The following is a 22,743-nucleotide window of genomic DNA, read 5'->3' on the forward strand; positions in this document are numbered from 1 at the left end:
CAGCGATACGCCATTCCATCTGGTTTCTGCTTAGTGGGACTATCATTTGTTTTTCAACAGGACAATGACGCAAAACACACCTCCAGGCTGGTGTAAGGGTCATTTGACATAGGAGAGTGATGGAGTGCTGCATCAGATGACCTGGCCTCTACAATCACCCGACCTTATTGTGATTTTTTCAGTACATATGTGGCAATTATATATTTCAGAAGGAGCCAGCAAAACTACTGCACTCTATGTGCTCTAGGTCATTGGACACCATTAGACATGCACATGGTTATTCTTGTAACTGTTATGGCCAACTATGGTTATAGCTCTTGGGTTTTTTCCAGAACAGGGGTTCATCTTTCAATGGAGTCAGCAGGATGTCATGTATTGGTTAATCCTGTAGAGTGCCATGGTCTGTTGCTATGGTCCTACATGCATGAAACTATTTGTGACTGTGCAGATTGCATGTCCTAACATGATAACGGTGGCTAAATGCCAGAGGTGATAAGCCATTAAGAGGAGTTACTATGAGTATGACGTAAGGAGGACAAATGTTTAAGTAGTTTGTACCAAGATTGGAAGGCAGTTGTATTCATGATGCAGCTCGGCTTTTATTATGAAGTATTAAAAAGTCTATTTGAACTCACATGCTCCGGTATTTGTGAAATATGATTGACCAAATATTTCCACGACAACCTCAACCCAATTGAGATAGTTTGGGATGAGTCGGATCACAGAGTGAAGGAAAAGAAGCCAACAATTGCTAAGCATATATGTGGGAACTCCTTCAAGACTCTTGGAAAAGCATTCCAGGTAAAGCTGGCTGAGAAAATGCCAAGAGTGTGCAAAGCTGTCATCAAGGAAAAGGGTGGCTACTTTAAAGAATCTCAAATATATTTTGATTTGTCAAACACTTTTTTGGTGACTACATGATTCCATAGTTTTGATGTCTTCACTATTATTCTACAATGTAGAAAGTAGTAAAAAAACATTTGACTGGAACTGATAGAGATATATACACACACACACACACACACACACACACACACACACACACACACACACGGGTTGGAGAGAACAAAACATGATTGATGAGATAGATTGCTTGGTAAGGATGACATGTAATTTATAAAACCTAAACATTCACTCACCAATAAATCGCATGTCATCCTACTACCGTTATTTTTGTGTTTTTTTTATTTTCAAATGTCTTTTTACTACTGTTTAATTTCTTTACTTACCCACACATACACACACATTTTTTTCCCGCACTATTGGTTAGAGCCCTACACCTGTTGTATTCGGCGCACGTGACAAACTTTGATTTGATACATTCTTTCCCGTCAATCATATTTTGTTCTCTCCATTTACAATCTTTGCCACCACCGTAATAGTAATGGTGGTGAGTCATAGTAGACTCACCTGAGATACCTGAGAGAAGGAGTCCTTGACAGATTCCTGCAAGGGGGTGAACTGCTCCCGCGCTGCCTGCACCTTCTCTTCCAGCTGCTGGCTCTCCTCCTGCAGTCGCAGCAGCTCCTCTCTGGCCTGCACCAGCTGCTCCTCGTACTCCTCTATCCTCTGCTCCTGCGCCGTGTGTTCCGCCTCTAGTGACAAGATCTAACACACACACCCACCAACCACAGAAAGCGAAGCAAGATGTGAGAAAATAGTTCAAACAAAATGGTGGACAATCTGACTGTGACTAGATGTACATTTGACCATCATATGTAGTTGCTATTGACTAGATCCTCTCTGAAGGTGATTCAGGTGCTGTGGGAGATGGTGGTTGGTTGATAGGTTCTGTAGTCTCACCAGCTGGTTCTCATGGCTGCACTGCTGGCAGATGTGACGAAGCTGCTCCTCCAGAGTGGTCTTCTGCTGGTCCAGCTCCTCCAAAGTATCCTGGACCTCCTGGCGCTGAGACTGCAGCCGCTGCAGCTCGCCGCTTTCCTTCTGCACCTGATTCTGCAGGTCCTGAGGAGGGCAGGGATAAGTCACAGCATCCAGAGAAAGATGTGAGAAAAGGAGCAGAAGCACCTACGCGGGAGTAGCGTTTGACTGAGTACTCTGAAGAAAGGACTCAATCAATCCATTGACTGCCAGAATATAATGAAAGACAGTTGCTCATATACCTATTGAAAAACAGACTAGTTTTCCCATTATTGATATATATTTATAATGGCTAATTGGCAGTGACTGGGCATTGCTGAGGGGAACCCTGGGGTAAGGAAACAGTGCTGTCGGTCTAATGACAGCCTTTCACGCCATTGGCGTACAATACCAGAGGAAGAGCAGCCTTTCACAAATACAAAGCAGAAAATAACTAATGTTCAACGCAGGGTAATATTGCCATATTCCTATATAGTTCGATCACTAGGGTTCAAGTGCGGCCGAGAAGTGGCAATATAAATGTTAAATGTTAATTTAGTCCTCCCAGAGAGAGTGGGTCAATAGTGAACAGGACCTGAGAGGATGGGATAATTAAACCTGACAGAGAAGATTATAAAGACAAGATTATAGTCACACACTGGCATCGGGCTTACAGCTGATACCCCTCTACTATGGCATTGGCTTATTCAAGAACACTTGAAATTTTCCTAAAAATGCATTAAATAACATATGTACAGACCCAGATTACAGGGTATTAAAGTATAATTTAATATACAGTGAGCTCAAAGTATAGGGACAGTGACATTTCTTGAAATGATACAATGACTATGGAGGTTAAAGTGAAGACTGTCAGCTTCAACTTGAGAGCATTGTCATCCATAGCGGGTGAATTATTTAGAAATTACAGCACTTTTTATTCATAGTCCCCCCATATTGGGGCGAATTTCAATTTGTCATTTAGCAGATGCAATTATCCAGAGTGATTTACAGGAGCAATTAGGGTTAAGTGCCTTGCTCAAGGCCACATGGACAGATTTTTCACTTATTAGGTATAATCAAGTAGCCAAAAGGTTCAGTATTTGGCCTGATATTCCTAGCACGCAATAATTACATCAAGCTTGTGATTCCACAAACTTGTTGGATGCATTTGCTGTTTCAGATTTTTTTGTGCCATATATAAATGAATGGTAAATAATGTACGTACGTCCTCCAAATAGGTTATATTAATAAATCAATTCATATGCTTGATATTAAAAGAGGTAACTCTGTCGAAATGTATCACTGAAGCAAGAACTAAACAGCTTCAGGCTACAGTTCAGTTCACGCAATCGAGATCGTCAACATCAAAATATCATCATGGTGCACTATAGAGGCGGCTCTGACTCTATAGAGGCGGCTCTGGCTCTGCTGCTCAGCCATAGCTTCATAGCCTAACAGACTCAAGAAGGGGCTACCTCTAACAACAAGAGCTACCTCTATGCAACAAGAGCAGCTGACCAGTAGACTGATTTGACATGAGAAAATGTATTTATAAAACCAGTAGAAAATCGAAATGTACAGAGTCATCAAGTGGATGAAATGAAGTGAAACAATAAGGGCAGTGAGAGAGCTCAGGGGAGGCATGCAGGCAGCACGTTCACTGTACCTGGACTTCACTGGTCCTTTCTCTGATGCTCTTCTCCTGCTCTTTAATTTCCTGTTCCACATTGCTCTTCTCCCTGGAAGACCAGCACAGCAGACATGAGTATTTAATCACCGTGGAGACCGAGGGCACCCCCAGCCAGGCTACCACCCCACCACCACCTCTACAATCTTGCCCAGCCGACAGCTCCACTCCCTGCACCACCATCCCGATCCTACTGTAGCAGACCACACCGACCGACCAACCAACGCCTGCAACAACTGCCTTGAGGGGGTCTGTGCGTGTGTGTCGTGTGTTCTGGCAGATGAGGCGAGAGAGGGGGGTAGGACTGTGTGTGGCTGCCTGGAGGAAGTGTCAGTGATTCAGCGAAGAGAAGGGCGGGATGAAGCTCTATACCTCCCATTGTTCATTTCCCTGTCTGTTCATCCTCCCATCCACCCCTCCCAACCCTTTCCTGGTCAGATGACAAGGTAGAGGAGAGGGAGCAGAAGACGGGGATAAGTGGAAACATTTGCACAATAGGCGGGGCTTCGGTTATCAGCTCTCCTACCAAGTCCAAATCTTTCTCCTGGATCTTATCAAATGACAATAACAAAGCCATTCATTTAGCAAAGTAGAACAAATATGCCAAAAGGCTGGCCAATAGAATAAATAGTAAATGTAAAAAATAATTAATTTAAACGGAATGAAAAAATGCCAATTATCTTTTTCCCTTCATATTTCCACAGTTCATATTATCAAATATAATGAATAATGTTATTTTGATCAACATGAAGAATGAACCTGTCCGCCTTTCGTTTCAACCAACAGCCACGCATGTAGAGAGAGAGAGTAGAACCAGCGCAGAGAGAAGCTGAAGTGAGGTAGGAGACGTGCGAGTCAGGAGTACCGACTTCACTGACTGTATAATTTAGATGCCCTGGCTGGCAAGTATCCAGAAATGACAGCTGTTGTCATTACATGGTCCTAGGAGCAGCTCTCCCAATTTAACAGCCCAAAATTACAGAATTCTGGTTTCAGACAGCAAGTCTAAATCAAAAGACCACCTCACCCCTCCTACTCTAAGCTGAAGAATACATTGCTTCATCCACGGCCACTCCAAAAGGTAAGCGCAGGTTTACAGCAGCACCTTGTCGTGGACACTTACAGCAATCCCCCAAAACACACCTTTGCAGCTTGCCGTACATTATCCTCAATCTGATGCCTAAAGCCTAATAATAGAGTTCAAAACTTACACCTGCTATCCAGACACTGATGAAGACTACTACTTTCAGACATCTTTTCTCACTTTTTACTTACCAGAAAAGGGACGTTATACAACAACAAACAAATTCATTTCCCCTGTGATGTAGCTGTTATGACTGTAGTGGGGCAGATATGTGATGTGTAAGCAAGTGATAAAATATGGTCTGTACTTCCTCAATTCAAAACAGAGAGGGAAAAGCCACCATTGTAAATAAGAACTTGTTCTAAACTGACTTGCCTAGTTAAAAGGGCCAGAGCGAGCCAGCCAGACAGAGCGAGCGAGCGAGCGAACGAGGCATAGCGAACCGGGCGAGCCAGAGAGCGAACGAGGCATAGCGAACCGGGCGAGCCAGAGAGCGAACAAACGAGGCATAGCGAACCGGGCGAGCCAGAGAGCGAACGAACGAGGCATAGCGAACCGGGTGAGCCAGAGAGCGAACGAACGAGGCATAGCGAACCGGGCGAGCCAGAGAGCGAACGAACGTAGCATAGCGAACCGGGCGAGCCAGAGAGCGAGCGAGCGAGCGAACGAACGAGGCATAGCGAACCGGGCGAGGTAGAGAGCGAGCGAACCGGGCGAGGCAGAGCGAACCGGGCGAGGCAGAGCGAACGAGGCAGAGAGCGAACGAGCCAGAGAGCGAACGAGCCAGAGAGCGAACGAGCCAGAGAGCGAACGAGCCAGAGAGCCAGAGAGCGAACGAGCCAGAGAGCGAACGAGCCAGAGAGCCAGAGAGCGAACGAGCCAGAGAGCCAGAGAGCGAACGAGCCAGAGAGCCAGAGAACGTACCTCTGGAGACCCTGCTAAAAGGCTCCTTCCCTCCTCTCCTCTCTTCTCCTTCCTTATTCAGCCTCCATGTGCTCTGGCATCAAACAGCAAAACACACTTCAACGGGAACAAGTGTGTGGGTGTCTTTAAACAAGATTCCACCGACACCATTACAACTGTACTGTGTATATTCCCTGAAATGGTCCAATGTGGTGAGACAAAGCGAGCCCTACTTTCGAGAGGGGTAGTTATATGCTCCAACACGCTAACAAACTCATCCCAAACAAAAAGCCGGAACTAACCCATCTCTCAAATACACTTGGTACATGGACGAATACAACTTAGTGCTCTACAGAGAGACCATTTGACTCTAATATGAGTCAAAATATTTTGCTGTGCAACCTCAAATTTTATTTAGGAGCACCAGTGGGCCTAGAAAAAAAAATGTGGGATTCCAGCTTTATTACCTCAAATATATTTCATTGTGCTTCAACATTTGTGTGTACACCTACATTTTTCAACTTAGGCGCACATGTGGACAGAGCCCTGGTCATCATAGAGCTTTGCAACTCTGATGATTGACACTCACCTTTGTAGGTCAACAATCTCATTGCTGAGTGAGTCCAGTTCCTTGATGGCAGAAAAGTCTGCTGCCAGATTTGCTGCGTTGCTCTGGTGGGGAGAAATCATTCAAAGCAAACGATTTGTTTACATTCACACGCGTCACTGACCATACTGTACGTACACTACAACATATACACAACGTCTAAACATTAAATCGACGGAATGGCAAACAATGTTGAATAACGTAAATATGAGCCTCCAACTAATTTAAGGTTGCCATATAATCAAACCCATTTTACTGAATATGAAAGAATCCCAAAATGACCCATACAAGATGGGAGATTTTTAAGAAATGCATTAACACTGAAGGCACATCTACATGCAAACACAAATGGATAAGGAGGGCACTAAAATGACTAATTAAACTAGGAGAAAAACAAAAGGGTAGGTAGGGAATATTAGGAGGTGGGTACATGGGTGGGTGACACTGCCAGGAGCTAAGGGGGAGACACAGTGAAGCTAACACTCAGGAGAGTCCCCAGCTAGAGGGAGAGCCCACCTTGTGTACAATGCATGACTCATGAGGAAGAAAGCAAAGAGACAGCATACACAGACTGGGTCAGAGAGACACACAGCAGCAAGCTAGAACACAAAAACCCACACACCACAGGAGAAGGGAAGGAAACGATTAGTAAAACGTCAGGAAATACAAGTTTTCAAATTTGCATCACCATCAAGTAGCCTATTCAGCAAAATACACAACTCCTAGTCCTTTTATAGAGAAATACACACAATTCAAACAAGATATTCACAGTTTGTGATTATTGGATGTCTAAGAGGGCATGAAATGGTACAGGATGATAGAAATGTGTTACCTGCTTGGTTGCTAGGCTCAGTCTGTCAGAGGGAGGGATCATTTCAGGAGAGAGGTTCTGGGGTGGGTCCACACCTGTGGTCAGTTTCTGGTTAATTAGATGCAGAGCTAGTGCAAACTGTTCCCTGGTAAGCTTCCCCATGTCCCCAATGTCACAGAGCTCCCTGTGGAACACAGATTACCACATCACACAACAGAAAGATCCATTTACCCTTCCGGCAATGGGCATAATATTGACTAAAACTACAGGCCGGTTTCACAGACCCACATTAAGCCTAGTCCTGCTAAATGGAAAAACAAGTCAAGTTTTTTTAGTCCAAGAATTGGCTTACTCTGCATCCAGAAAGCAGCCCTGTATGACCAATGTCCTTGTTTCATTAGTACATTCAAGTGCAGAGAGCCAGGCACCCCATGTTATCTAAGAGATTGTTCCCTGAATCATACCAGATGTGTGCTAGTGTGGCAGAGGGCAAGCCAGTCTTTAAGAAGATATCTCTGACTTCAGGCCCAGACACCATCCCATCCATGTCAAGATCGGTCTTTGCAAACACCTCGTCGTACTTGGATTTGTCTGGAGGAGATACAGCCCACTGAAAAGAGACAGAGGGGACAGGATGGCTATATAGATATGGATTAGGTCTTGCCGCCCCACTTTCATGCTGGGATGAATACTATACTCACTGTGACTGGGGTCACGGCTGGTTTGGAGGGCAGGGTTTTGGACCCTGAAAGGGAGGAGCGGCTCTCTTTGATGGAGGGGGGCGAGGGTATAAGGGGCATCACTGGGGGTGCAGAGACAGGGGGCTTTTTCCTCTTGGAGGGGGGAACTAGAGGAGCAGGTAGAGACATGGGCACGGGCTCCCCCTCCAGAGCTCTGTAGACAAGGTACATGGCCTAATAAAAGAGAACAGACACACATCTATAAATCTGCCTATCATGTCATTTCAATATAAGATCGGGGAAGTCCAATATTTACAAACAACTCATTTTATTCGAGAAGCACACACTAAATCCTACAGCAGTCCACATTTCCTCCTTGCACATAATAAAGATTTGACAGCAAGCATCTGGCCATTACATAAGTGCATGAGTTCATTAAAATGTGAGAACTTCAAATATAGCACAACCCTGATTCAAAAAGTGCTCCATTTTGAGATACAGGATCCTTGATAGAAAGCAAGGATGCCTTGAAGCCAAGCGTACATTAGTGCAAACAAATATCGATGAAATATAAATAAAAGCTGGAGAAGGCTATGCAGAAAATGGGCTCAAGGGCAGAGTAAAAAATAATAATAATTTGACTGTTAGTGACAGGCTACATTTCTTCTGCAGGAATGTCCTCATCTCCTTCCACTTTAATGATAAATCTATTCCTTACCACAGCAAATTCATCTCGGTCAAGCATACCATCTCTGTCTAGGTCACTCAGTTCCCATACCTGCAACATTTAGGGAATTCAGTCCATTCAGCAAGTCAAAAAAATTAAAATAATATGTATCTAGTCGGTAAAATAGACCAGTCGTGGACTTCAAGCAGATCAATGTTATGTCACAAATTACAACACAGTCAAGCCTTTAAATAGCAGCGGCTATGTTTAAAAACACAAGACCACCCTCCAGTGGGCAATTGGGCATACGCATTTACTCTGACGGCCATCAAAACTAATTATTTATGAGCCCTGTAGACATGCTATGCTGCTTACCCTTCCCAGTACATCCACTGGAAGTTTAGAGTTCAGCAACACTGGTTTGACCTTCTCCCCAGAGAGCATGCCACTAACGGGGGAGAGGCTGACGAAGACTGCATCAAATTTCAGCTTCTCTTCCGTCTGGAAAGATAGACATATAGGTGCATGATTGAAGCAATTTCTACTTCAGATAAAATTAATCAGGTGTATTTTGCAAAGTTGAGAACTCCCTTACATGGCTTTGAAAAATGGATTTGAATGAAGTAAACATTCAAATAAATGTGGCATCCATTGATGCGCTTTGCTTCTGCTTTTGTTATAAAGAGATCAGGACAAAATGACCAGGCTACATTTTTTAAAGAAATAGTAATAAGTTCCCCTCACCGTGACCACCCAAGGGCTGTCAATGGACACTCCCCCAAGTAGAAGTGGGCTGCTTGTGTCCTGCTGAGGAGAAAAGTTGCATCATCAACAAAGGTTCCCTTTTCAGCTCAAAGCACATAAACGTATAAAATTAGCTTCTAAACCAAACATTTGTTTAAGGGAGAAGACAGGATTTTTTGTATATGTGTATTTTTAAAAAACAATAAGAATAAAATGTAAAAAAATTCAGGCAATGTTTACATGATCCCCTTTAAAAACAGTCTGATTTTTTACAACATTCTTGCATCATTATAGTAGTATTTTATACATCCCATGCACATGCTGCCACCGGTGAGGAGTGGGAGTAGGGTTGTGCCAATGTGGGTGGGTGTCTATTTTGATAAATCACTTGAATGAAAAACATGATATATTACACACACACAAACGCCATTAGGAATGTGTTTAGGCAGGTCTTAAGAAACATTAAGCTACGAACATTTATTTTCTAAATAATAGAATAGCATATTTTGAGTTTAATTATGTTACTGGTCTGGTCAGCCTGTAGGGTACATGGATGTGCCATGCAAATTAAATCAATTGTGTTTCATTTTGTTCATTAAAAGAGACACTACATTTACATTCCCATGACCTGATCACAGCCAACATATTTTATAGTAAGGATAATTCCCCGAGACAGTTTGTGCATAAATTCTTTGGTTGTGCAAACACACATCTTCATCAGCTGTCCGGGTGGCTGGTCTCAGACGATCCCCCACAGGTGAAGAAGTCAGATGTGGAGGTCCTGGGCTGGCATAGTTACATGTGGTCTGCGGTGGTGATGCTGGTTGGACATAGTGCCAAATACTCTAAAACAATGTTGGAGGTGGCTTATGGTAGGGAAATGAACATTCAATTCTCTGGCAACAGCTCTGGTGGACATTCCTGCAGTCAGCATGCCAATTGCGCTCCCTCAAAACTTGAGACATCTGTGGCATTGTGTTGTGTGACAAAACTGCACATTTTAGAGTGGTCTATTATTGTCGCATTTTTACATTTTAGTAATTTAGCAGACGCTCTAACCAGAGTGACTTACAGTAGTGAGTGCATACATTTTCATGTTTGTTCCCAGCACAAGGTTCACCTGTCGTAATGATCATGCTGTTTAATCAGCTTCTTGATATGCCACACCTGTCAGGTGGATGGATTATCTTGGCAAAGGAGAAATGCTCACTAACAGGGATGTAAACAAATTTGTGCACAACATGTGAGAGAAATACGCTTTTTGTGTGTATGGAAAATTTCTGGGATCTTTTATTTCAGGTCATGAAACATAGGACCAACACTTTACATGTTGCGGTAATATTTTTGTTCAGTATACAGTACCAGTCAAAAATTTGGACACACCTACTCATTCAAGGGTTTTTCTTTATTTTTTTTACTATTTTCTACATTGTAGAATAATAGGGAAGACATCACAACTATAAAATATCACATACGGAATCATGCAGTAACCCCCCCCCCCAAAAAAAAAGTGTCAAACAAATGAAAATGTTATATGAGATTCTTCAAAGTAGCCACCCTTTGCCTCGATGACAGCTTTGCACACTCTTGGCATTCTCTCAACCAGCTTTATCTGGAATGCTTTTCAAACAGTCTTGAAGGAGTTCCCACATATGCGGAACACTTGTTGGCAGCTTTTCCGTCCCTCTGTGATCCGACTCAACCCAAACCATCTGAATTGGGTTGAGATCAGGTGATTGTGGAGGCCAGGTCATCTGATGCAGCACCGTCACTCTCCTTCTTGGTCAAATAGCCCTTGTGTCACCAGCAAAGCACCATCACACTTCCTCCTCCATGCTTCATGGTGGGAACCACAAATGCGGATATCCTCCGTTCACCGACTCTGCATCTCACAAAGACATGGCGGTTGGAACCAAAAATCTCTCATTTTGACTCATCAGACCAAAGGACAGATTTCCACCGGTCTAATGTCCATTGTGTTTCTTGGTCCAAGCAAGTCTCTTCTTCTTATTAGTGTCCTTTAGCAGTGGATTCTTTGCAGCAATTTGACCATGAAGGCCTGAATTACGCAGTCTCCTCTGAACAGCTGATGTTGCGATGTGTCTGTTACTTGAACAAAGAAGCATTTATTTGAGCTGCAATTTCAATGGGCCTGGTAACTAATGAAATTTTACTCTGGGTCTTCCTTTCCTGTGGCGGTCCTCATGCACTTGAAGAAACTTTGAAAGTCCTTGAAATTTTCCAGATTGACTGACCATGTCATAAAGTAATGTAATGGACTGTCGTTTCTCTTCGTTTGAGCTGTTACTGCCATAATATGGACTTGGTCTTTTACCAAATAGGGCTATCTTCTGTTTACCAACCCTACTTTGTCACAACAACTGATTGGCTCAAAGAAATCCCACAAATTAACTTTTAACAATGCACACCTGTCACCACCAATAAACCCATTATAATTGAGAATTTCAATAAGCATTTATCTACGGCTGGCCATGCTTTCCACCTCTACCCCGGTCAACAGCCCTGCGCTCCCCACAGCAACTCGCCCAAACCCCCCCCCACTTCTCCTTCACCCAAATCCAGATAGCTGATGTTATGAAAGAGCTGCAAAATCTGGACCCCTACAAATCAGCCGGGCTAGACAATCCGGACCCTCTCTTTCTAAAATGATCTGCCAAAATTTTTGCAACCCCTATTACTAGCCTGTTCAACTTCTCGTATCGTCTGAGACTCCCATAGATTGGAAAGCTGCCGCGGTCCTCCCCTCTTCAAAGGGGGAGACACTCTAGAACCAAACTGCTACAGACCTATAGCTATTCTACCCTGCCTTTCTAAGGTCTTCGAAAGCCAAGTTAACAGATTACCGACCATTTTGAATCACACTGTACCTTCTCTGCTATGCAATCTGGTTTCAGAGCTGGTCATGGGTGCACCTCAGCCATGCTCAAGGTCCGAAACGATATCATAACCACCATCGATAAGAGACAATACTGTGCAGCCGTATTCATCAACTTGGCTAAGGCGTTCGACTGCCAATTACAACATTCTTATTGGCAGACTCAACAGCGTTGATTTCTCAAATGATTGAGAAGTAATTGGTGAACCAGGCGAGGCAGAGTTCAGTGTGTCAAATCGGAGGGCCTGTTGTCCTGACCTCTGGCAGTCTCTATGGGGGTACCACAGGGTTCAATTCTCGGGCCGACTCTTTTCTCAATGATGTCGCTCTTGCTGCGGGTGATTCTTTGATCCACCTCTATGCAGACGACACCATTCTGTATTCCTCTGGCCCTTCTTTGGACACTGTGTTCTAACCTCCAAACAAGCTTCAATGCCATACAACACTCCTTCCGTGGCCTCCAACTGCTCTTAAATGCAAGTAAAACTAAATGCATGCTCTTCAACCGATCGCTGCCTGCACCTGCTCACCCGTCCAGCATCACTACTCTGGACGGTTCTGACTTAGAATATGTGGAAAACTACAAATACCTAGGTGTCTGGTTAGACTAAACTCTCCTTCCAGACTCACATTAAACATCTCCAATCCAAAATTAAATCTAGAATCGGTTTCCTATTTCACAACAAAGCATCCTTCACTCATGCTGCCAAACATACCCTTGTAAAACTGACCATTCTACCGATCCTCGACTTCGGCGATGTCATTTACAAAAAAAGCCTCCAATACCATACTCAGTAAATTGGAAGCATTCTATCACAGTGCCATCCGTTTTGTCACCAAAGCCCCATACACTACCCACCACTGCAACCTGTACGCTCTCGTTGGCTGGCCCTCGCTTCATACTCGTCGCCAAACCGACTGGCTCCAGGTCATCTACAAGTCTCTGCTAGGTAAAGCCCTGCCTTATCTCAGCTCACTGGTCACCACAGCAGCACCTACCGGTAGCACACGCTCCAGCAGGTATATTTCACTGGTCACCCCCAAAGCCAAATCTTCCTTTGGCCGCCTCTCCTTCCAGTTCTCTGCTGCTAATAACTGGAACGAACTGCAAAAATCACCAAAGTTGGAGGCTTAACTCCCTCACTAGCTATAAGCACCAGCTATCAGAGGAGCTCACAGATCACTGCACCTGTACATAGGTTATTTACAGATAAGCTATCCAATCTACCTCATCCCCATGCTGTATTTCTTTATTTTGCTCCTTTGCACCCCAGTAGCTCTACTTGAACATTCATTGTCTGCACATTCTACCATTCCAGTGTTTAATTGCTATATTGTAATTACTTCAAGACCATGGCCAATTTATTGCCTTACCTCATTTGCACATGCTGTATATAGATTTTTCTACTGTATTATTGATTGCATGTTTGTTTATTCCATGTGCAACTCTGTTGTTGTATGTGTCGAACTGCTTTGCTTTATCTTGGCCAGGTCGCAGTTGCAAATGAGAACTTGTTCTCAACTAGGCTACCTGGTGAAATAAAGGTGAAATAAAAAATAAAATAAACATTAATTAAAGTGCATTCCAGGTGACTACCTCATGAAGCTGGTTGAGAGAATGCCAAGAGTGTGAAAAGCTGTCATCACAGCAAAGGGTGGCTATTTTAAAATATATTTTGATTTGTTTAACATTTTTTGGGTTACTCCAATGTTGAAAATAGTAAAAATAAAGACAACCCCTTGAATGAGTAGGTGTCCAAACTTTTGACTGGTACTGTATACACACACACTTAAATTGAGAGAATAAATGCATTAAAAGCATTTCTGTGAAGCTTTGTGATTAACGAGGACAAGTTTGATGTCGGACAATAATAGAATGTTCAAGATTTAATGAGTGCAAAAGCTGGTAAGATGAAAGGCAATGTTTCATACCGAGGCATTGGCAAGACTTTGAAACATAATACCGCAATCATGACTATCTCAGTTGGTGGAAATTAAAGTACAGGCTTTGTTACCGGCAATACCTTTCAGATATAAAGAAAATGCGGTAGAAAGTTGTCAGCATGCTAAAGTTGACAGGTTTTCGTCTTGGCATCAGCGATGATTGTACTCACAAACTTTGGAAGAGAAACTGCCAAATTTAGACTCTTGAGTGCCACCTCCAGTCCATTTTGGGCACAGGCCACCAACCGGAGAGCAATGAAGAATTGCTGATGGGAGCAGAGACAAGAAGGGAAAGGGAAAGTGGGATACCTAGTCAGTTGGACAACTGAATGCATTCAACTGAAATGTGTCTTCCGCATTTCACCCAACCCATCTGAATCAGAGAGGTGGGGGGGCTTCCAAGGAACAGTGGGGTTTTTACATTGTGAGCTCGGGGATTCGATCCAGCAACCTTTCGGTTACTGGCTCAACGCTCCCACCAGCCAGAAGTGTATTGTCATGAACCTTACTACAGTCAAGGAATCTTTTAATACTTCTAACAAGACATTGAAAAACTACTACCTAAAAGTTGGCCTACCTGTTTGTTAAGGCACCCCTTGCGTTCTGAATCTGCCAAATCCCAGACCTAAGAAAACATTTTAAAGACATAATTCACAGAGATTCCCACAAACTAGCATACTGGTTAAGTTCCATGGCTTGGTGTCTGGCCATGAGCTGTCTCCTCTTATCTTACCTTGCCCAGGACAAGGTCTGCTAGGCCTGATCTCTTCAGGAACAAGGCTGCATCAGCAGCTGCCACCTGTCCACTACCAGACGGGTCAACCTACACCACCGGGCAAAACAAATCAACACTAGAAAGAAGAACTAGCCAGTAAAAGCACCAGATCTCCAGCCAATTTTAAGATCACATTCCATTGAACAAACAGGGACGCTTGAGTATAGGCTAATATTTTGAGATCATGGGAGGCCTTAATCCATAACATTTTCCCATTGCAGTGTCTAACCATTTTACATAGCCCTCTTTGAGCCTGCACTGACAGGATTAGCAAAGAGTTATAATAAATTCATAAAGAAGCTTCCTCTTCCACAGAGTAGATCACAGAGTGGAGAAAAGCCTGGAGACATGTTCAGTGCAGCTCTGCCAGTTGCTAGCTAATGCAGCACAGCATTTCCAATTCTATCTGGAGCCCTAATCTGAACAGCCCTGACAGACCATCGAAAGGATATCTTCTCTTTTACTCAGCTTATAAACCTAGGTACTACCTGCATTAAGACAATCATGGAATCTACACATAGGCTTTTCACGATAACAAATCATAAAAATACCTTTTGAAATGACACCTTACCTGTTTATAGTATTTTTCATAGACAGGATTTCCACTTGAGAGCTGTGGAGAGACATAAAACACTACATACATTTTCTGATCATAAAAAAAAAACTGCCTACATCAACCAAACAGCAAAAGGTAGAAAGCATAGGATAAGAAAATATGAAATAAAGCTAGGCCTAAGCCTACATCTCAGTCTGTGCAAGCATCAGCTAGTTAAATAACCAGACCCCTGTCTCGAACACAGGACACTCACAGTAGACCAACTTGCTAAAAGTTGTTTGACTTCTGGCCAAGGCTGTAGTCCATTGCCATGGCAGCTGCCAAAAATCAAGACTAATACATTAAAGATGGGAATAGGCCTATTAACTTTCAAGGAAATCAATATATTTACTCTGAGCATTTTGCATCATGTTCATCTTAATAGTTATTAATCAGTGCATCTTTTCCAGTTACTCTTTCATGAAATTCCAAGACAGTGTTTGCATGCCATTTAGGCTAATACATCAACAGACTGGCAATGTGTATTTCAGTACTGTGTGTTCGTGCCTCTGGAAACCAAGTTGTTTGAAAGGTAGAAAGCTTCGTCCAACCAACAGGCTAAACGAAGTAGCCTACACTAACACATATTTTACACAATGAATAAAACAAATAGCCTAAGCCTAGTCTACGTATACAATCAGATCAGGAGGAGACAGTTATCTGCCTATGATAATATGAAAGACAGGCACTATAGCATATTTTCTGTTCAAGTACAAAATGTCTCAAATAATGTAATAAAGGGATGGGTGGGGGGTATATTATGCTGGTTTCTGGAAAAAGAAACATGAGCTGGACTTCCTGACATTCATTTTCTGTGGCTCCTGATGGTGCATCCACAATAGGAGTGTTCTACCACTAAAAGCTTTCTCTGTGAATAGGCTAAATATTGGATGTGACCTTCTCCTTTGTATTTTTACAAAATGCTAACGTACAATTTTAACAAAGTGCAAATTTACAATGGCATATGCTGATTCAGAAATACTTTATAAAACATATGAGTTATCTCATTGAAAAGCTGTTTTAATTGACTGTTACTTTAATAGTCAATTCATAATCTGATCATTATTCACTATATTTTCCCCACGCCCTCCCCATTTTCATTTGCAAATAATTGTGCCTGGAACTGTTGGTAGCCTAAACAGTCTTTGTGTGACTAATTGCACAGCAGTGTACACTCCCAATCATTCCCTTCACAAAACTGCAACAGATACTATGCTGGTGTGTCTAAAGTACTTTATTGTCCAATCCTTTATCTTCCAATGCACAGCCCTGTTGTCAAGTAACCAAACATAGCAGGCGTTAAAATAAACAAGCTGCCAAGAAATGGCACAAACTGTAGCTAAAAGCCCCAGTCTTTTGGCTACCTGACTAAACTGTAGTGTAGTTTAGTCTTATATATTTTGGACAGCTATAGCTTAGCCCAGGTAAAGAACATGCCACTGCAAAAAGTGAGAAATTGTCAAATCTATAAGACAAAGACATTAATCATTGCATTATTAGATAGCTAACGTTAGTTAGTAACATGTATAGCTAAAGCAAGCATGATTCAGTCAAAATATGTAGCTAGCTGAGAATAACATCATCAGATGACAGTCCTTGACCGTAGTCAGAATGTTAGCCAAACTTACTAGTTTAGTCAATTGCAATACAGCCCTGGCAAATAATTTCCACACTCAAAATGTATAAACCATTCAATCCATCCTATATGCTGAGGCTTATCAAACGGCTAGTTCCTCTTCTCAGTAGCTAGCTGTGATGAAAGCAAGCTAACAAAGTTAATTTTCACTGGCATTGCAAACTATTACAACTGGATAGCTAGTTAGCTACATAACGCAGACGTTATATCCCCTACCTAATACAATAACGTTAACTAATCCAGCGAGTAGTTAAAGTGGGTTGCAGCTATCTAGCCAACTAACGTTATGTTGCTAACAGACTAACTTAGCTAGCTTTGTTAAACTAGCTGACTGATTCACACAGCATTCTACTGTGAGGGAAAACTGGTATAATTAGCTACGCTAGCTAACGTTGCTATTGCAAAGCAATTTTGACAGTCGAACAAGACACATCGGGAACAGCAAATGCACTTTTTTTTATCTTATGGACAGTAACGTTACCATTACTTCAAGATGCAGCAAAGTAAAGCAATTAAGTTAATATACTCAAAAGAAAACGAATTTACTGTACACAAAATGTATAGCTAACTACTTATCCAACCATTCCAAAATTGACACTTCACAAGTAGCTACTGTGCGCCTAGCTAGCTAACTACGCCCTTACTTAGCAGTCCCCAAGAGAGGCAAAACTTTTCCCAGGCATAGCTAACTAGCTTGGGGAGAGCTTCCAAAGAATTAAAGAGACCGCGGGGCACACCCGTTTTAATATGTCCAAATCCACCAACAGTCCTCAAATAAATTGACACAACAAGGCAACTACACACTAATCACCGTTTGGTTACCTGAGTCAGAGAGAGACTGTCAGCCATAGTGTTTCTATTCCCACTAACTACTTCATTCTGCGGTGCGATCACTGTATGGTTGCGATAGTTTCGAGGTGGCTTTAAAACCCGGAGCTGGAGTTATTGTACTGGAATGGGTTGTTCACCCAGCTACGTCAGATGGCACTGCAGCAGTGCGCCTGCTGATGTGGATGAGATTAACGAATTCTTGTCCGTCAAAGAATGGCTGCCTGCAACGCTGCAAAACTATCCACCGGAAAAAATGAAATTCGCCAGATGATCTATTCTTCAATATCAGTTTACCCGCCTCAAATTACGCGACACACACACACAATCAATTGGGGAGCAGTATACAATAATGAGGACTGTGAGAAAGCAACAATAATTGAGTCACACTCACTTCCTTTATGTTTTATTATTGGACAGTAATATGTGTATCAGAATTTCTTTCTTGCACAATTAAATGATCCATCCATATCCTCCCCAGTACAAAATATGTTTTACAAAAGGGTCAAGATCCAATCAGCTTGGGACAAGTCTCGAGGGTACAGCAGTGCAGAAACGTTGGCATTAAAAACCAAACGGGTAATATCACAACATAAATTGACATTGCCCCCCAAATAAACATATCAAGAGACTGACATCACTCCCTCCTGCTTCGTGTTTTAGAATATCTGAACGTCTTTATACATGCAATCTGATTTGTTATTTTTCATAAAATTTGATTTACGGTAGCTTGAGTGTGCTTGAGCAGTTCCATTCGTGAAAAAATTAGTACAGTTACCCTAAATCAAGCACACCTCTGTGCTGAACGATTAGTGCTTTTTGATATGGCGGATGGATATCGGTTTGTTTATTAAACAGTAACCATGGTTTTCTATTTCGATTATTTGTGTTGAATGCTGTAACAGAATGAAACAATTAATAGAAGTATGATGATGGTAGTGACTGTTCGTTACTGCTTATCAGTTAACCATAATTTCACGTTACAATATTTCAGTGTACATATATTTTATGACTTTCTCGCATGTCTACATAGCGGCTGCATATGCCATCTAAACATTTAAAATGTAGTTCAAAGTAAAGACATATTTATGACGATCACTTAGATCATGTATTGTCAGGTAGAGACACCTCGCAGAGCAACAGGTGCTCTCTATAACCCCTCACGAGCTCGCATTTTTCTGCCTCTTCCGTAGCAGGCGTAAAAGAAACAGACCCGACAGGTAGATGCGCAATGGGTCATTGTAGTTTACATATTTTTATTTTAAAACTAAGTAGTAGAATGTTGGGAACTACAACATCGCACAGTGCAGGCAGGATCAGATTTATCTTTGAAGTTTCTCCAATGTGCCCATTGGGAAAATAAATTGAATTCGTCAGTCCCTTAGTTGTTTGAAAACCGAAAAAGTCAACATTTCTGGTAATCGCTCAGCACTGTTGAAAATCGTATGCAGAAAAGGAAAAGCATTAGACTTTCACGCCATATCCAATACACAAGAGAGATGCCATCTTCACCCCCCCCCCCCCCAGGCACAAAAATGTGTCCGATTAAGACCAACAATACACTATTTGCTGTAAAGATTAGTCAGGAAATTGTAGATGGTCATTATCCTTAAGTAAGAAAACTATTTAAGGTTAGCAGTAGAGCTTTGTTTACAGAGGAGAGAGTTCACTTCTCAAAAACAATTGCTGGCGTAACATCACTGCCAGACAACACTTGTCTCAAATCTAAAGATAAAAAAATCTTTAACATCTCCAACCTTGACAAATCTGAACTCCCATAGCAACAGACAATATAATTGCTGTCCTTAGTCAGTTTGTACCCATTCCCTTGTCATGTAATTAAAACAATAGCTTCACACCAAAACATAAATGTGCAGCTTCAATGACGAACAGAATCTCCAGCCTTGCACCAATGGCTCATAGTAGACAGGGTTCCTTTTCAGAAGTTCCTGTTTGAGTTTATAACTCATCCTTGAGTTTAGAGTCTGTTTCTCCCTCCTCTTCTTCCTCGTAATCTTCTTCCTCATCCCTCTCCTCTTTATCTTCATCTTCCTCCTTTATATTCACCTCTTCTGCATCACGTTTCTTTCTCTCCTCCTCTTCCAGACTGTCCTTCATCTTCTTTTCAGGGTCCTGTGTAGACAGAAAAAAGCTCAGTTATTGACAGGGTAGGAGATACTGCACACACCATACTGTAGCTTTTCTAAAAGGTGACAACTCAATCTAATAACAGGAAATGGAGGTAAATAAGACACTATCGACTAACCTTTGTTGCACCCCATGTCTCGTTCCCCACTTCTTCTGCAAGTTTTGGGTCATTGGTGATGAGGAAATTGTCAAAAATAGTGCCTGACTTAACCTGAAAATTAATGAAAAGGTAATTGGTTAAGACTCAAAGAACGGAAAGTAGTATCAACTTTACATTCTCAAAAGATTAGTAAATGTTAATCATACAGCGTCACATATTAATCAAGGATCAGAGTCAGTCACTTTACCTGCCACAAATCCAATCCAATCACCCCCATGCTGGCATATTGGTAGATTTCAGGGTCAGCAGTGTATTCTGGGTTGTCAATTTCAGGGTGCACCCATTTCCCCTTGTAGGCAGGATTGTCAATCTGTTTGGGTTTCCACTCCCCCTGGGTAAAACAATGTCAGTAAGTAGTTAGTTCCCTATGCATTTATTTTTAAATTCACACCAAGTACCTAAGCAAGTTGCGAGAAACAGCTTAGTCAAAATGGCAAGAGGACATCTCGCCTAGTGTAGTACAAGCACACCTGATTCTTGTGGCCATCAGTTCAAACGACCATGGAGGCTTACCTTATAGTCCGGGTTCGTGACCATGGGAGGCTCCCACTCACCATCCATCTCATCATCCCAGTCATCAGGCTTCTTGGCATCAGGGTCAGGGATGTTCTCAGCAACATCCCAATCCTAAAAGAAAAGTGGCTTAATAATGTCCTTTACATCTGCATTTTCTACAGAGACCTAGATTGTGTTCTGATGCATTCTTTAGTTTCTCCTAAAACGTACATCTGGTTTCTTGTCTTCAGGATCATCAATGTTCTCCTTCTCATCCCAGTCATCTGGCTTCTCAGCATCAGGGTCCTTTATCTTCTTGGGGGGAAGGAAGTCCCAGTCCTCCTCTAGGCTTCCAGACTCAACTTTCTTGTTGTCGATTTTCACCTCGTAGGTGTTACCCGGATTGACTATCAGTGTGTACAGGTGGGTATATTCATCATCCTAGGGAAAACACGCATAACTGTTAAAGGTGGCAGTTTTAGCCACAAAACTAAACGCATTTAGAAACTGCAACAAAATAATAAATGTAAGGCTGACGCTTAACTTTTTACTGAGAAAAAAGGTGGAACAGCAGAAGTGTTACGTCAGATAACAGATGGTGAAGCTGATAGATGAATACAAGTGCTAGCACTGAATAGAAAATAGAGCATAACTACAACAGTGCTTCTCTCACCTTGCATCTTATGTCTTTGTTGATTAAGTGATTCTTGCCTTTGTAGTTGAAGATCACATGAACTTTCTTAGTACCTGGACCACAGATGTCAGGACCTAAGCCAGACAAAACAACCACAGGAACTTAAATTCACACAGCCAATAGCATGTGGTATAAAGTACAGGCAACTGATAATATCTAGGGGACTCGCAATATAGAATGTGACAAATGGTCCATTCCACCATTACATATATGTAGGTTAATCACCAATGTTTCCACTTACAAATAGCATACTGTAGACTCACCAAACATGATGTTGTATGTGGAATCTCCATGCATTTCCTCCTGGTTGAGATCAGCTGGGAACAGCTTGATGTATCCTCCACCACAGTCAATGTTCTGCTCATGTTTCACAGTGAACTGGATTACCAGTGCCTGGTCTTTGTTGCTGACGGACTCAAAGCGGGAGGATGCAGAGTAAAAGCGAGCATCCTGGCTGGTTTGCAGACCTGAATTGTTTTAAATATATAAGAAATACTAAACAAAAGCTCAAATCAACCCAAGAGCAACTCAGCTCAAATGACCCATTGAGAAACAGCTAGATGCACTAGATCTTTTTGCTGGATCCTAAAATGGATTTAAGACAGAGGCACCTTTGATCTCATCTCACCTTTGTTTCTCTCTACATCACCATAGAATTTCCCAGCAGTATGAACAAACTTCCCATAATCTGACTTGTGTTTGGATTCCACCCATCGGCTTTTCCATGCATCTGCAAAATGGTCATACAAAATCAGGAGTAAATCACCTGAGCACAGAGTCACTTGACAAGGGCTAAGCAGCTAAGTAGTTGTTCTGGGAAAATTATAGGGGGCAGTACGTGGAATCCATTGACGGTATTTTGGACGAATAATCACTAAATCAGAACATGTCATCTAAATGTGAATGACTGAGCATGTCAAGTTGATTTTGCATAAAGTGAGCAGACTATGAAGTTGTGTCTGCGACACTCATCCAACACAAAATGTTGTCTAATCACATTTAAAATGTCCAAAAACAATTAAAGAAAATGTATATGTTAGGTATTTATTTATGCATAACTTACCTCCATCCTCAAATTCTTCTCGGAAATAAACGGAGGACTCGCCAAAAATTGATGCGACCAATACGGGCATCAAAAGCATCAACATGGTTGTCATTTCAGCTTGCTTAATATACTCTAAAATTGTAAATACAATTAGTAATATTTAAATACAATTAATTACATACACTGCATGTAGCAGTACAAATAGCTAGTTACACGTTATATTGTTAAAAAGCTGAACTGAGAAGCTTGAAATGCCGCTATATGCAGCGGAATCGCTTCTCTCCGTTCAGAACAGATGTCTGGTTTTCATTGGATAGCAGGTTGCTCGAGGGAACGCGTAACCACGTCTAACCAATCGAATTTATTGAAAAAAAAGCATAGGACAAATCGTTTTCAGCCAATGCCAGCTGACCACGCGTTTCTTTGACTCACGCCCCAGAGTCGTCGAAAGATTACGCACCCATGATATTGCTCGCACGCGCAC

At 42.1% G+C, this 22,743-nt stretch overlaps 2 protein-coding genes across 15 annotated transcripts in view; both read right to left on the reverse strand.

Annotated features, from left to right (window-relative positions):
- The window catches only part of LOC139406618 (epidermal growth factor receptor substrate 15-like), a 31,693-nt gene extending 13,878 nt beyond the window's left edge, over positions 1-17,815 (reverse strand). For 3 of the 14 annotated variants that reach the window (XM_071149397.1, XM_071149412.1, XM_071149405.1), the window contains exons 1-15: positions 17,712-17,789; positions 15,230-15,271; positions 14,617-14,706; positions 14,461-14,508; positions 14,054-14,149; positions 9,044-9,106; positions 8,675-8,800; positions 8,351-8,410; positions 7,654-7,866; positions 7,417-7,562; positions 6,974-7,136; positions 6,124-6,206; positions 3,527-3,599; positions 1,804-1,965; positions 1,411-1,608 (exon numbers count right to left, since the gene is read on the reverse strand). In XM_071149397.1, coding sequence (XP_071005498.1) covers positions 1,411-1,608; positions 1,804-1,965; positions 3,527-3,599; positions 6,124-6,206; positions 6,974-7,136; positions 7,417-7,562; positions 7,654-7,866; positions 8,351-8,410; positions 8,675-8,800; positions 9,044-9,106; positions 14,054-14,149; positions 14,461-14,508; positions 14,617-14,706; positions 15,230-15,271; positions 17,712-17,738 — 1,590 coding nt within the window. In that variant the 5' untranslated portion in view covers positions 17,739-17,789. Of the gene's footprint in view, positions 1-1,410; positions 1,609-1,803; positions 1,966-3,526; positions 3,600-6,123; positions 6,207-6,973; positions 7,137-7,416; positions 7,563-7,653; positions 7,867-8,350; positions 8,411-8,674; positions 8,801-9,043; positions 9,107-9,327; positions 9,431-14,053; positions 14,150-14,460; positions 14,509-14,616; positions 14,707-15,229; positions 15,272-17,711 lie in introns of those variants that run through there. The other 11 variants (XM_071149403.1, XM_071149408.1, XM_071149398.1 and 8 more) reach the window with 8 other exon arrangements.
- A 247-nt stretch (positions 17,816-18,062) lies between these two features.
- LOC139406619 (calreticulin) lies at positions 18,063-22,574 on the reverse strand. The gene is made up of 9 exons (XM_071149413.1): positions 22,278-22,574; positions 21,843-21,944; positions 21,478-21,681; positions 21,194-21,288; positions 20,752-20,961; positions 20,539-20,652; positions 20,213-20,356; positions 19,984-20,076; positions 18,063-19,850 (listed from the first exon to the last, which is right to left on the reverse strand). Exons 1-9 carry the CDS (start codon positions 22,369-22,371, stop codon positions 19,677-19,679), a joined length of 1,230 nt encoding a protein of 409 aa, XP_071005514.1. The 5' UTR covers positions 22,372-22,574; the 3' UTR covers positions 18,063-19,676.
- Between the last annotated feature and the right edge of the window lie 169 nt (positions 22,575-22,743).

This window comes from Oncorhynchus clarkii, chromosome 4 (genome assembly GCF_045791955.1).
Source record: "Oncorhynchus clarkii lewisi isolate Uvic-CL-2024 chromosome 4, UVic_Ocla_1.0, whole genome shotgun sequence".
In the NCBI taxonomy this organism is placed as follows: domain Eukaryota; kingdom Metazoa; phylum Chordata; class Actinopteri; order Salmoniformes; family Salmonidae; genus Oncorhynchus; species Oncorhynchus clarkii.

Coding starts and splice junctions, on each gene's coding strand:
- LOC139406619 (XM_071149413.1), bottom strand. CDS start 22,371: ATGACAACCATGTTGATGCTTTTGATGCCCGTATTGGTCGCATCAATT. Junction 20,077..20,212: donor TTGGATTGGATTTGTGGCAG/GTAAAGTGACTG, acceptor ATTAATTTTCAG/GTTAAGTCAGGCACTATTTT. Junction 19,851..19,983: donor AGACATGGGGTGCAACAAAG/GTTAGTCGATAG, acceptor CTGTCTACACAG/GACCCTGAAAAGAAGATGAA.